The 14,969-nt window shown below is 35.9% G+C and overlaps 1 protein-coding gene across 5 annotated transcripts in view; it reads right to left on the reverse strand.

Annotated features, from left to right (window-relative positions):
* LOC138712308 (meiosis-specific nuclear structural protein 1-like) overlaps positions 1-14,969 on the reverse strand; it is a 138,292-nt gene that overhangs the window by 13,186 nt on the left and 110,137 nt on the right. For 4 of the 5 annotated variants that reach the window (XM_069843968.1, XM_069843958.1, XM_069843949.1 and 1 more), the window contains 7 exons: positions 12,548-12,622; positions 9,780-9,854; positions 9,499-9,570; positions 9,154-9,219; positions 4,621-4,695; positions 4,272-4,367; positions 3,133-3,201 (listed from right to left, as the gene is read on the reverse strand). In XM_069843968.1, the coding sequence (XP_069700069.1) occupies positions 3,133-3,201; positions 4,272-4,367; positions 4,621-4,695; positions 9,154-9,219; positions 9,499-9,570; positions 9,780-9,854; positions 12,548-12,622 (528 nt within the window). The remainder of the gene's footprint in view (positions 1-3,132; positions 3,202-4,271; positions 4,368-4,620; positions 4,696-9,153; positions 9,220-9,498; positions 9,571-9,779; positions 9,855-12,547; positions 12,623-14,969) is intronic. The other variant, XM_069843976.1, reaches the window with a different exon arrangement.

The following is a 14,969-nucleotide window of genomic DNA, read 5'->3' on the forward strand; positions in this document are numbered from 1 at the left end:
AAAAATTATAATGTTACTCAAAACCTGTGAATAGCCTACAATAAACTTAAACTTCTACTGTAGCCTACCTATAGGGCCTACTTGAAAGACAAGAAATCGGAATATGGCAATCTATAATCCAATTATTATCTTTGGCCAGTAGCGGCTGGTGGTCAAAATAATGAGTATGCTACAATCTCTATATCGGCCTACTGTAGAGGCATACACTATGTATTTATCTTAATTTGGAGTCTCGTCTAGTGATGAAATATGAAGCCCATACGACGTTCTTTCGTACTGCAGAACTTGTCATTTGGTGTTAAGCCCCTCCATCTTGGACATCATACACTTTTTTATTGACAGTATTGCAAGAGCAGTGAGACGATCCTGGGACATAGTGTTCCTTAAAAACGTTTTTATGCGCTTCAAGGAAGAAAAACATATTTCTGGCTCAGCAGTGGTCATTGGTGTTGTAACCAAAATATTTAACAACTTCGGTACTTCACAGAATGGATCCTGTAAATTGTTGGATACTATGTTTTGTAACAATTGAACAGCCATCTATATTTCGGAAGTCGGATCTTCCGTATAGAAATCCAACTTGTATCTGGAACACTCTTTTGTTCAGTATAGTATAGCTGTTGACAGCAACTTTAACTGGTAGATGGCAGCAGCAGTCGGACACTTGAATTACCAAATACATTGTACATAGTTCCGAATTCTTCCACAAACAAGCTTTCTTTCGTTACGCTTTACTTTTGCAATCTCCAAGCTGTGTTGTGCTCAAGCTCACTACAGCACTTTCCCGCGTAAAAATAGCCAATCAGAGCAGTGATTTCAGCTCCGCACATGCGCATAACTGTCTACATTTTTCATGTGGAGCTTCGAGTAGCACAACGAACCCCTTGAGGCACCAAAGAAGGCAGGAAGAGTAAACACTCTATAACGCGTCATGAACATAACCACGGGAAATTGTCAAATGACAGATCAAATACTATGGTGGTATTGCAAATACATTATTTGAGCCAAAATTATCATTGTGCTGTAGCACATAAGGACGGGCCGCCCCTGTCTTTGGCTTCGTAAATTGGCCTTCCCTGGTGACAATTGAACACTTTAAATAGGCTATTAGTTTGCATGGCCAAGATGTTAACATACAGATAAAATCGACGCATTTACATACAAGCAAACTTTATATCTAGTCGAAATCACATCACAAAAGAAACGTGAAGGATAAAACATGAAAGAACTCAAGAAAAATTTAACGTCGTACCGCATGATATAACAAGTCCTGAGTTTGTGTCTGTGGACATGCAGTTGAGTTTAGGCCTACACAATTTTAAACAACAGCTAATTGAGTATTTTCAGGAAGAATTTCAAAACAATTATCACAGTCAGAGATGGATATGGAATTTGCTTCGACACAGTTGCGTTCTAATGGTTCACATTTTACACGATAGTAAAGAAAGAGCCATTGAAATATGCAGCCCTGCCTACATGCGAAAACGAACTGAGACGGTAGAGCAAGTGGACAGCTTCAATACTTGGGGTGTGCTATAAGCAGTAACATGAGTTGCGGGACTCTGGAAAAAGAAATAAGGAAGACACTAGTGAAGTGCTTTGTGTGGAGTTTCAAACTTTGTTGTGCTGAAACATGGACATTACGACGAACTGAAGAGGAGCGAATGGAAGCATTTGAAATGTGGATATGGAGAAGAATGGAGCGTGTGAAATGGACAGACAGAATAAGAAACGAAGCTGTGTTGGAAAGAGTGGGTGAAGAAATAATGGTGCTGAAACTAATCAGGAAGAGTAAAAGGAATTGGCTGGGTCACTGGCTGAGAAGAAACTGCCTACTGAAGGATGCACTGGAAGAAATGAACGGGAGAGAAATTTGGGGCAGAGGAAGATAACAGAACATAGACAATTTTAATTAGTGCTGTCAGTCGATTGAAATGTGTACTTAATCGATTAACGATTTGAATTTAATCGATTAATCGAGTTTTGATCGATTTGAAATAAAAATTTAATATAGCCTACTGTAATACAAAATTATTGTTAAATTAATTTGTGTTTGATGATAAGCATAAGTATAAAATGTAGTACGCATATATATGTACATACTGAATCGTTGTATTACAAAACAATAATAGTTTAGTTATTTACTAAGATATTTATTATGTAGGCTTGTAATTTATTGTGTCAGTTTCTCCGCGAATTTTTGAGATAAACTAAATAAAAAAGTATGAAGACTAACCTAGTTAATACTGCTTCATCCACGATTTTAAGCATGTGAGTGCATTCACATGCTCCGAATTAAGTGCCGCTCTATGTTGAGTAACAATGTTTTCTGCATCACTAAACACGACATTTTTTTTCTGTCAAATACTTCTCCACCATCGTTCAATTTAAATTCAAACGTTTCACCGAGTTCACTTCTCAAGTTCTAATAGCCCTATGCCATAATGGAGTTTTCACTTTTTGTTATAGGCCACAGAAATCTGATTTTTTCTTTAACAAACTAAATAAACAAGTTTTATCTAGAAACTCAGCAAAGAAACTGCAAATGAACTGCAGACTGGCCGCTATTGTATTCGGGTTACACAATTTCAGAAAGAGAAGAAAAGTTACTCTCTCATATGCACATATTGTAGCCATGGCTAAGGGATGAGGCGGGCGAATCCCAGAAAAGTATGTATTTCATATGCTAGGAAGACGAGTTGACAAACTTACTAAGGGTTTCGCATTGTTTCACCATTCGATAGGAGTAGATCACGTGATTGTCCTCACATCTGAATCTCTTTCTGAAGTGTTTGTGCAAAGATTTGCGGTATGCTACCTGTTGTCTACTTTGCAGTTAAGGTTATAAATTAACGGTTTTATCGTGTATGAAGTATGCAGCTTCTCAGAGACGAATATTGTCGAAATTTTTACTCTGAGTTTGCATTAACAAAATAATAATTAATGTCAAGTGCAACCGTGTAACAGTGGTAATAACAGTGACAGTAATAATGATAGTTATAGTGGTAGCAGTTCTATTCTAAAAACTGAAATTAAGTTTGCCCGCCAACGGCAGCTGATCGCAATCTGTGTTGTAACAGTTTGTTCAATCATTGCTCAGTAACTGTAACCATGGCAACAGCTCACACTTACTGCTGTCTTCAATTCCTCCTCCTTTTCTTCCAGTTCTGCTCTCAGGAGTTCAAGTTCTTGCTCTTTACTCTGTAATTAAAAACAAATCTGGTTCAGAGGAAGCTCATTTGGTTGTGTGGTAAAGGCTGGTTCACAATAAACCGGAAACGAGAATCGGAACGAAAACGAAAATGTAAAATTGTTAAAATGTGTACTTTTAAATGTGATCATTCACAATTAACGAAAAGCTTGCCGGAGCCCGGGATCGGGAACGGAGTGTTGGCCAAGTTTCAACTTTGGCATTCACGTTTCCGATCACAGCCCTGTAGAGTCATTCTGTTGCCATCTAAAAGCTATTTTGTCGTCGTATATTTTGTAGCAAGAAGACCGTGACATAACCTATGCATTATTTTGTTCTGTGCTGTGCATCATGGAGCAAGTTTTATTTGATGAGATTCTAATATTGAGTATTGAGGAAAATCCTCACGTTTACGATAAGGAGAATACGTGGCTTTCAATAGCTGCATCTTTGAACATCGATCATAAGTGAATCATATTTTATTACTGTATTGGTTGTATTACACACTACATATTCGGGCTACAATTCAATAAGTACTGTTCTGTTCATTTTTGTTCTATTACAAATGTTTCTTTTCTAATTATTTTACGTTATGTTAGACTTAAAATAGGTTGTGATAATAAAGATCCATGGGCATATTTATAGTACCGTACCTAATGAAATGTTTCAGTTGAAATTTCGAAGTTGGTTAATCTGTGTTTATGTTGGCTGCTTTGTACTCATGAGAGAACGCCATTGGTAAATTATACACAAATAACATCAGAATGCGTAATATCGACTTTAAATATCGTTAATGACATGCATATCGATATGCATAGTCTCTACATTCTCGGTTTATTGTGAATCAAAAATGTTCATATTAATGTCCTCTTCTTCTCGTTTTCATTCTGGTTCTCGTTACCGGTTTATCGTGAACCAGCCTTAACTTGACTATAAACATGATTATACCATGATGATAATGATAATAATGATTCGTTGTTATTATTTCATATGGGGCTATGCTGAACACAGAAATACCCTATGCAGTAACTGAATAGAGTTCGTAAACTCCCTCGTAACTGTAACCATGGTAACAGCTCACATTTATTGCTTCCAGCTGGCGCTCTGCCATGTTCATCAAATCCTCCTCCTTTCCTTCCAGTTCTGTCCTCAGGAGTCGAAGTTCTTCCTCTTTACTCTATAATTAAAAACAAATCTGGTTCAGAGGAAGCGCAGGTGGATGTGTGGTTACTAGACTAGAAACATGATTGCCATGCTGATTATAATGATAATGATGATATTATTGATTATTGTATTATTATTATTATTATTATTAATGTTATTATTATTTGATATGCAGCTATGCTGAACACAGAAATACCCTATGCTGTAACTGAATGAAGCTCATAAACTCCCTCGTATCTGTAACCATGGTAACAGCTCACACTTACTTCTTGCAGCTGGTGCCACATCCCTCGCTCAGATTCAAAATCGTTTCTGAGGATTTGCAACTGTTCCTCGTATCCCTGTAATAAAAAAAGTTCTGTGTTACAGAAACCTCAGTTAGGTGACGTTGGCTTCAAACAGCGAATTTCACGAAGGAAAGAAATTGATTGCTCGGTATATGCAGCGGTGATATTCAGCCGGTTCGCACCGGTTCGTTTGAGCCGGTTGTTATATTATTTGTTGGTAATATTTGCAATTACCATGGACATATACCGCATATATGTAACATAGGTACACATGAGAGAACTGGTTGTTAAGCTTTAGGAATATCGCCACTGATATGGCACATCATTCGGAATACAGACAACAGCTACCAACGTTTAATGTTTAGACAGACGTTTTCACATAAGACCCAGTTCAGTATAGCAGACCACCCTGGCACTTCAAGTAGGCACACTATCGTTCTGTTAGCAGGATCCTATCCTTTAATCACGTAGAATTCCGGCACTGGACTAGACTCAAGGCGTGGTTCTCCATCCTCATATCAACATCAAAGAACTTCTCCAACGAAGGCACAATTTTTTCCAGAAGTCAATGTAAATGAGACTAAATTGAGGCTACCATCCTGGCTATGGTTTTCTTCACGCTTTCCTACAGTGTTAAGGCCATTGTCGTGATGACATGGATTTCAATAATGAGCCTTAGAAGTATCAGCAATGGGAGTAATATTGGTAGTATGTATGTATTTATTTACACTGCAAGTGGGCAAGCACCCGGTGGCAGTGGTATACACAATAAAATGATAAGCAATACACAATAAATTTACAATACACAATACAATTTTATACACATTACAATAAGAATACACAATATAATTTAACACAATAATAATAAAACATAAATAAAATACCTAATTTTACATTACAACCTACATAATTATGTATAGGCCCTACATAAATTTCAATAGTCTTTCACTTTATTCTCATCTCACTCACTGTAGTGGCACTATGCCGCATTTCACTGACACTTTAGGACACATTTCACTGACACTGTAGAATACATTGTCCACACCTGTGGAGTAACGGTCACCGCGTCTGGCTGCGAAACCAGGTGGCCCGGGTTTGAATCCCGGTCGGGGCAAGTTACCTGGTTGAGGTTTTTTTCGGGGTTTTTCCTCAACCCAATACGAGCAAATGCTGGGTAACGTTCGGTGCTGGACCCCGGACTCATTTCACCGGCATTATCACCTTCATCTCATTCAGACGCTAAATAACCTAGATGTTGATAAAGCGTCGTAAAATAACCCAATAAAATAAAAAAATAGAATACATTTCATTGACGCTATAAATTATCATGATCGGAACTATTCACTGCACTGTAAAACCATAACTTCACTGACTCACCTCGCTTCACTGATACAACAGTTCAAATAAGTCAAATAATTACACCCTTATGCATACTGGACTTATAAACAGAACTACATTTTAATCTGAACATTTCTAGTCTAAGGCCCTCTTACACGCTATTTTTAAATAATTTACAATTCAAACCAAAGAAGTAACTCGTGAGGCTAAATAAATACATGTCACCTTAAAAAATTAAATGTTAAATGTCACCTTAATTTTAATTTGCACTTGATACACAACTTTTTAAATTATTCTTGAAACTCCTTAAGGAAGGACAGCCCTCAAAGACCGCTGCAGGTAGGTCATTCCAATCATTTATAGTTCTATTTAAAAATGAGAATTTACCTACATCCGTTTTCTGTTTCCTATATTTGATTTTAAAATCATGATCGTTCCTACCATAGGACGTTGGCTTTTCTAACCGAGCCGTTATGTCTACCCATGCTTTCTGACCTAGATGTGCTCTATACAATGATGTTATTCTAGTTTTCCTACGTCTGTTTTCCAAAGTTTCCCATTTAAGTTCTTTTATCGTATCGTTCCCATCTTCTCTTTTACCTTTAACAAATTTAGCTGCCCTATACTGGATTCTTTCTAAGGAATTTATATGATATATTCTATAGGGATCCCAACATGTAGTTCCGTATTCCGTCGCACTACCGTTAGATATGCTATTTCCCTCGATTTGGGCTAGCCTTTCTCAAGATTCTCATAATAAAGTGAAGTGCCCTCCATACTTTACCCGTAACATTATCAACATGCTCTCCCCAAGAAAGTTTGGAGTTTAAATACACTCCTAGGTAGTAACAGTAGTACAGTAGTACTACAAGTAACAGTGGCAGTAATGTACTAGTAATATTAACAGTACAATTGACAGTAGCAGTAATGATTGATTCAGTAGTAATAACACTAGCAGTACAAATGACATTGGTGGGCTTATTTGCATCAATACAACTTACACTGAAAACATCACGAAGTAGCTTCTCACGTCGAAAGACTTTTCTTAATGTCCTCCAGCTAACTGGAGATTTTTCTTCCTTTGGTAGAGTTCAAGAGAATGTTTTACTGACTTAAGTCTACAAAATAATAAAGTATTATTGTTTTTTTATATTATAAGTGTATTATTATTATTATTATTATTATTATTATTATTATTATTATTATTATTACAGCTTCACCTTTAGCATGTCCTAAATGTTCAGTAGCCTGTGGGGATTAATGACGAATTTACACTGTCCGATTCTTTGTCAGGTAACTGCGCAAACGGCGTTCATAGTAAGTAGTTGTACTTCGCTTTCTATGTAACTTATACAGGAAATAAATAATTGTCAGTCATGATAAACTGCTTAATAATGTTGGAATAAACGAGTAGGCTATATTTTGTAATTATATTTCCAAATTAGGAAAGTTCAGGATAACAGGGTTTGGAATTGAACGGGTTCCATCAGCTATGCGGATGACATGAATATGTTAGGAGAAAATCCACTAACAATATTAGAGAAAAGACGAAAATTTTACTTGAAGCAAGTGAAGCGATAATTTTGAAAGTAAATCCCGAAAAGACAAAGTATATGATTATGTCTCGCGACCAGAATATTGTACGAAATGGAACTATAATAATCAGACATTTATCCTTCGAAGAGGTGGAGAAGTTCAAATATCTTGGAGCAACAGTAACAAATATAAATGACACTCGGGAGGAAATTAAACACAGAATAAATATGGGAAGTCCTGTTATTATTCGGTTGACAAGCTTTTGTCATCCAGTATGCTGCTAAAAATATGAAAGTAAGAATTTATAAAACAGTTATATTACCGGTTGTTCTGTATGGTTGTGAATTTTGAACTCTCACTTTGAGGGAGGAACAGAGATTAAGGGTGTTTGAGAATAAGGTCCTTAAGAAACTATTTGGCATGAGGTTACAGGAGAATGGAGAAAGTTACACAACGCAGAACTACACGCATTGTATTCTACCCCTGACATAATTAGGAACATTATATCCAGACCTTTGAGATGGTCAGGGCATGTAGCACGTATGGGCGAATTCAGAAATGCATATAGAATGCTACATGGGAGGCCGGAGGGAAAAATACCTAAGGGGAGACCGAGACGTAGATGGGAGGATAATATTAAAATGGATTTGAGGGAGGTGGGATAAGATGATAGAGACTGGATTAATCTTGCTCAGGATAGGAACCAATGGCGGGCATATGAGAGGGCGGCAATGAACCTCCGGGTTCCTTAAAAGCCATTTGTAAGCAAGTAATTAATTATTATTATTATTATTATTATTATTATTATTATTATTATTATTATTACAGCTTCACCCTTAGCATGTCCTAAATGTTCAGTAGTCTGTGGGATTAATGACGAATTTACACTGTCCGATTCTTTGTCAAGTAACTGCGCAATCGGCGTTCATAGTAAATACAGCAATTGCACTTCGCTTTCTATGTACACAGGAAATAAATAATTCTCAGTCATGATAAGCTGCTTATTAATTTTGGAAGAACCGAGCAGACTATATTTTGTAATTATATTTCTAAATTTTATTCGTCACAAATTCCACATGAACTTAAAAAAATGTGAACCAAGCTCTTCGATGGGGTAGCAGAATATTTATTCGCTTGACGCTAAAATTCTAAATTCTCCTGGAGACTCAACACACTGCAATTTAATATCTGCACTCTCTGCGTTTCAAAGTGCCTGTAGCAGGAGTTGTAGAAAGTCATAGCTTGGATCAATTTACTTCACTCCTTCTATTTCAACCAAGCCGCACGAATGAAAAACAAAATTTGTGCCGACCTAACATTCTTCAGAGATTTGTTGTTTGCAGTTCTTTCGTTGCTGGTGAAATTCATTAAATATCCAAACATTCTGCTACAACTGCTATGAACAAGGACCAGCACTCTTGTTCCTTTTAGATTTCTCCCCCCCCCCCACTTTTTCTTCCTCAATTGTTCATGGGATTCATACAGAAAAAAAAAACCTATAACAACGATAATGAAAATAATGCAGCAAATGAAGTTGGAGTTCATCAACTCAGCACACAAAACTATGCGTGCAGTCACTGAACGCAATCAACGGAAACCCTCCCCTAACTGTAGCCATAGTAACAGCTTATCGCTTACCGCTTCCTGCTGGAGTCGCCTCCCTTCCAGTTCATCTCTGAGAATTAACAGATCTTCCTCTATACACTGTAATCAAAACGAACTGATTCAGAGGAAGCTAAGTTACATTGTCTAAAAGTATAATGATGTAACAAGAAACAGGAAACAATGATGACTACGATACAGATGATGATGGTGATTTTGGTATTAATGATGATATAGTAGCCTATATTTCAAATAAGATCACCTCTGTCACTCATCACTATGCAGTAAAACAAATTGTACTTAATTATGTAACTTAATTACTGACTGGATCTCAAGGAATTACTTTAGTAAATGTAACCATGGCAACAGTTCATCACTTACTATTTTGCATTGCAGCCGATACTCGTACTCTATCAAATCATATTCCAGCCTTTCCAGATTTCTTTGTTTAAACTGTAACAAAAAAACTGTTTCAGCGGAAGATCAGCGTTGTGATAGTTTGAGTAAGCTTATAAGTACAAGATTTCATGAAGGCGAAGTGACAACTATCATAATGATGATGCTGATGATTATGCAGTGCTCACAGCACAACTACGCATTGAATGATCGCCGCTCAGGATTATCTCTGATAAGTGTAACCCTGGTAACAGCTCATCACTTACTTCTTCCTCCTGTAGCCACGACTTTATCTCCTCCTCGTGTTCCTGTGTCAGCTGTTTGATTTTTTTGTCCTGTAACTGTAACAAAGGCGGGTTCAGACTAGCTGTCACTCAGCTAGGTTTCAGTTTGACAGAAATACGTGTCTGATTATGAACTAATAGAGAATAACACAGACAATAAACAACTGAAAAGAAACCTACTATAAAGTCAGTACTGGTATGACTTGTATGAAAAATGTATTATGGGAGGACTTTAAACTTTTGCAAATATGGACCATTACAGAATGAAACATCGATATATTCCCACACCACATCCCTACAGGATAAAAGTACTTATATCTTTGAAAATAAACTAAAGTTTTAACTCGCCACTCTATAAAAGCAGAGAGAGACACGATGTGAGCTTTGGCAAAGTTATATACAGTACTTAAGAGGCAAGAGTTCCGTATAGTACACAACACTGCATACTGAACAATTAGCAAAGCAACATGTTTAGCACGACTCCTCATAATGATGATGCTGATGATTATGCAGTGTTAAAAGCACCAACACCACAATCACAACTATGTATTGAATGAAAGGGGCTCAGGATTGCCTCTGATAATTGAGGCGGTGGCCGAAAAAAAGGGTTCATGGGTCTATGGGCCCTTTTTCGGGAGAATGTTTAAAATCTACTTGCTTACATAGTTTCGTTTCAATACATTGTGAACTGAGAGCAGGGTAGCTAATTGAATGAGCCCATGCATATTTGCGTAGTTGTGGAATGCAGCAGACATCAACACAGTCAGCTTGAGGCAGGCACTGTAAACAGTACTGGTTGTTCATTTGAAAGTGTGTCATGACGTCACTGTTGATGAGTCAGCGATTTGAAGCGAGTTTCAGCGTTTGTGTCAGAGAAGTTGCCTATTAATCAAGGCGTTCAATCTGAATTTGAGAACGTGTACGGTATAACTTGAACGTCGTAGCAACAGATGGCGGTCTGTACGGTCTGTGTGCTACCATAACCTCTTTTGAACTGTGTTTTGCGCGGGCAAGTCGTACACTGGGTATTTCTTATCATCGTTTGCGTACGGCAACATTCCACAATACAAATCAAATGTTGACCGTCGAAGTTAATGTCAACAAATACGTAAGTAATCGTCTTAACCCTCTCCCCATATCCCGACAGTAAGAAAAAAACTCATCTCAGTACATGTTTCGAAACAGTTCACATTCCTGCCACTACCGGCGTTACCGTACGTATCGGTAAGTACTCTTCTGAATGAACGCCGTACTTGCTAGGAAACTTCTCTGGCACATAAGTAATACACCTCTGCGGAAGTGTAGGAAGATTGAATTCTCTAGGCTCATCGACTAGCCACATGACGGCATACAGCGAGCCATGACACACTTTGAACTGAACACCAAGTATAATTGTGTTGTGTGTAGCAGTTGTGATCTGTGTGCGATCTGAATTGTTTCAAAATGGAGAGAAATGAACATAAACGAAAAAGAGGAGACAGGACATGAAAATGAACTTAAAACGAGAAGACAGAAAAATGAATAAACAACATGATACAACGTATGTAACTTCGAAAGGTGCTATTGTTGAAGGTACGTTTTTGCACCCATTACCTCCTGCTGCCAGAAGGAATGTTTCTCCGAGTTCACTGTTGATGAACGGAAAGATCTCTTCGAAATGTTTTACAGTGGGCAAACAAAGTTACTGCAGGATGCTACAGTGGAAGACTTGTTACGAAAAAATCTACTAGTCATAAAAGTAATTTAAATTCCAAAAGCAAGTCGTGAAAATACATGGTCATATTCTCTGATTCGAGTAGGTGTTCAGCAAGAGGTGTGTCGTCAAACGATTTTGGAAATCTAAAAAATTTCTGCCAAAAATCTGAAATGAATACAAGGGAAAATTTTAAAAGGTGAAACATTTGAGGAATAAGGGATTCTCATGAAAACAGACCATATAAAATGAACAACAATATAATGGGACTTACTGCAGTCACACCTGTACAATCGATTCCACATAGCAAGCTCCACTATTGTCCACTAACCCAAACATAAATATTGGGTTATTCTGTGATTACTACAAAGAAAACATTGGTGAAAAACTGAATGTGAAGTACAATACATATTTCAAATATTTCAAACAGTTGGCTTGACAAAATTATTGAAGAGAACAAAGTTGCATTGGGAGAAAGGATCAATGAAGATTACTCACAAAGTGAGTGTGAGTCCATCCAGGATGTGCACTAAAGTGTGAACTGCACTGAGTGTGAATCCATTCTAGATTAATACTAAATAACCTGTAGTCTGTATTCTGTTCCCAATAGATATTCTTGATTCTTACGTATTCGGTACAATCTATGACGTAACTATGAGATATATGTAAGAAATTTGATTTTACTGAAATGATTATGAAATTGTAAACATCCGTAATGTGTGCCGTTCAATTCTCATATTAAATTTCTGCTAAAATATAATTATATTGAAAGTATTTTGATAAAATAAACTTCTTTTTAAAAGGCCTATAAAATTCTTCAATTAAATATATTATTTTATTAACACTATTGAAGTCGGAATGTATTGTTTAACAAAAACTTGCAGACAAATGTTATTGTAACAGTATGAAAATTGTTAACTTGATAAAAGTGCATCCAAATTGCAATGACATACAAATAAACCTTTCTGTCATTATTTTCTTGAAACATGACTTTTTCTTATGACCCTTTTCCCGTCTACAGCCTCAATTGTAACTATGGTAACTTCTCATCACTTACTTTTTCCTCCTGGAGCCACAACTTTTTCTCTTCCTCGTGTTCCTGCATCAGCTGCTGGATTATTTCGTCTTGTAACTGTAATAAACAAAGGTTCAGATTAGTTTTCATTCATCTGGGTTCCAGTTTGACAGAAAGAAGTTTCTCCAAATATCTAAGCCTACTATAAAGATGCGTATAAAAATGTAACAGCAATGAACATGGTGATGCCATTTGTAGAAACAGCAACGATATTGTATTGTATTGTATTGTATTGTATTGTATTATACTTATTAATATTCCATGGCATTCATACATTGCTTCACAGCTAAAATATGGAACAAGTCAGAAAACTTAATACTATTATAAAGTCTTAATTTATAGTCACAGTCTAGATGAAATATATACAGAAGAGGTTTACAATATAGTCTACTAGTACAACAAAAGTTTTAGTATCAATTTCATGAAGCGTTGTTGAATGTCATGAATTCACCTACAGAACAGAAGGCGTGAGAAATTAGGTACTTCTTTAATTTAAATAAAACAATATCGGTAGTTGTAATAGTAGGGTTAACTACAGTAATATCAGTAGTAGTACTAGTAGGGATAACTACAGTAACATCACAAGTAATAATAGTAGGGTTAACTACAGTAATATCAGTAGTAATAATAGTAGGGTTGACTACAATAATAGCAGTAGTAGTAATAGTAGGGATAACTATAGTAATAGCAGTAGTAGTAATAGTAGGGATAACTACAGTAATATCAGTAGTAATAATGGTAGGGTTGACTACAATAATAGCAGTAGTAGTAATAGTAGGGATAACTCCAATAATATCAGTAGTAATAATAGTAGGGTTGACTACAGTAATAGCAGTAGTAGTAATAGTAGGGATAACTACAGTAATAGCAGTAGTAGTAATAGTAGGGATAACTACAGTAATAGCAGTAGTAGTAATAGTAGGGATAACTACAGTAATAGCAGTAGTAGTAATAGTAGGGATAACTACAGTAATAACAGTAGTAGTAATAGTAGGGATAACTACAGTAATAGCAGTAGTAGTAATAGTAGGGATAACTACAGTAATAACAGTAGTAGTAATAGTAGGGATAACTACAGTAATAGCAGTAGTAGTAATAGTAGGGATAACTACAGTAATAGCAGTAGTAGTAATAGTAGGGATAACTACAATAATATCAGTAGTAATAATAGTAAGGATAACTACAGTAATATCAGTAGTAATAATAGTAGGGTTGACTACAGTAATAGCAGTAGTAGTAATAGTAGGGATAACTCCAATAATATCAGTAGTAATAATAGTAGGGTTGACTACAGTAATAGCAGTAGTAGTAATAGTAGGGATAACTACAGTAATATCAGTAGTAATAGTAGTAGGGTTGACTACAATAATAGCAGTAGTAGTAATAGTAGGGATAACTACAGTAATAGCAGTAGTATTAATAGTAAGGATAACTACAGTAATATCAGTAGTAATAATAGTAGGGTTGACTACAATAATAGCAGTAGTAGTAATAGTAGGGATAACTACAGTAATAGCAGTAGTATTAATAGTAAGGATAACTACAGTAATATCAGTAGTAATAATAGTAGGGTTGACTACAATAATAGCAGTAGTAGTAATAGTAGGGATAACTACAGTAATAGCAGTAGTAATAATAATATGAATAACTACAGTAATATAAGTAGTAATAATAGTAGGATTAACTACGGTAATAGCAGTAGTAGTAATAGTAGGGTTAACTACAGTAATATCAGTAGTAATAATAGTAGGAATAACTACAGTAATAGCAGTAGTAGTAATAGTAGGAATAACTACAGTAATATCAGTAGTAATAATAGTAGGGTTGACTACAGTAATAGCAGTAGTAGTAGTAATAGTAGGGATAACTACAGTAATATAAGTATTAATAATAATATGGATAACTACAGTAATATTAGTAATAATAGTAGGATTAACTACGGTAATAGCAGTAGTAGTAATAGTAGGGTTAACTACAGTAATATCAGTAGTAATAATAGTAGGGTTGACTACAGTAATAGCAGTAGTAGTAGTAATAGTAGGGATAACTACAGTAATATCAGTAGTAATAATAGTAGGGTTGACTACAGTAATAGCAGTAGTAGTAGTAATAGTAGGGATAACTACAGTAATATAAGTATTAATAATAATATGGATAACTACAGTAATATTAGTAATAATAGTAGGATTAACTACGGTAATATCAGTAGTAGTAATAGTAGGGTTAACTACAGTAATATCAGTAGTAATAATAGTAGGGATAACTACAATAATATAAGTAGTAATAATAGTAGGGATAACTACAGTAGTAGCAGTAGTAGTAATAGTAGGGATAACTACAGTAGTAGCAGTAGTAGTAATAGTGGGGATAACTACAGTAATATCAGTAGTAGTAATAGTAGGGA

This window comes from Periplaneta americana, chromosome 2, assembly GCF_040183065.1.
Source record: "Periplaneta americana isolate PAMFEO1 chromosome 2, P.americana_PAMFEO1_priV1, whole genome shotgun sequence".
NCBI lineage: Eukaryota > Metazoa > Arthropoda > Insecta > Blattodea > Blattidae > Periplaneta > Periplaneta americana.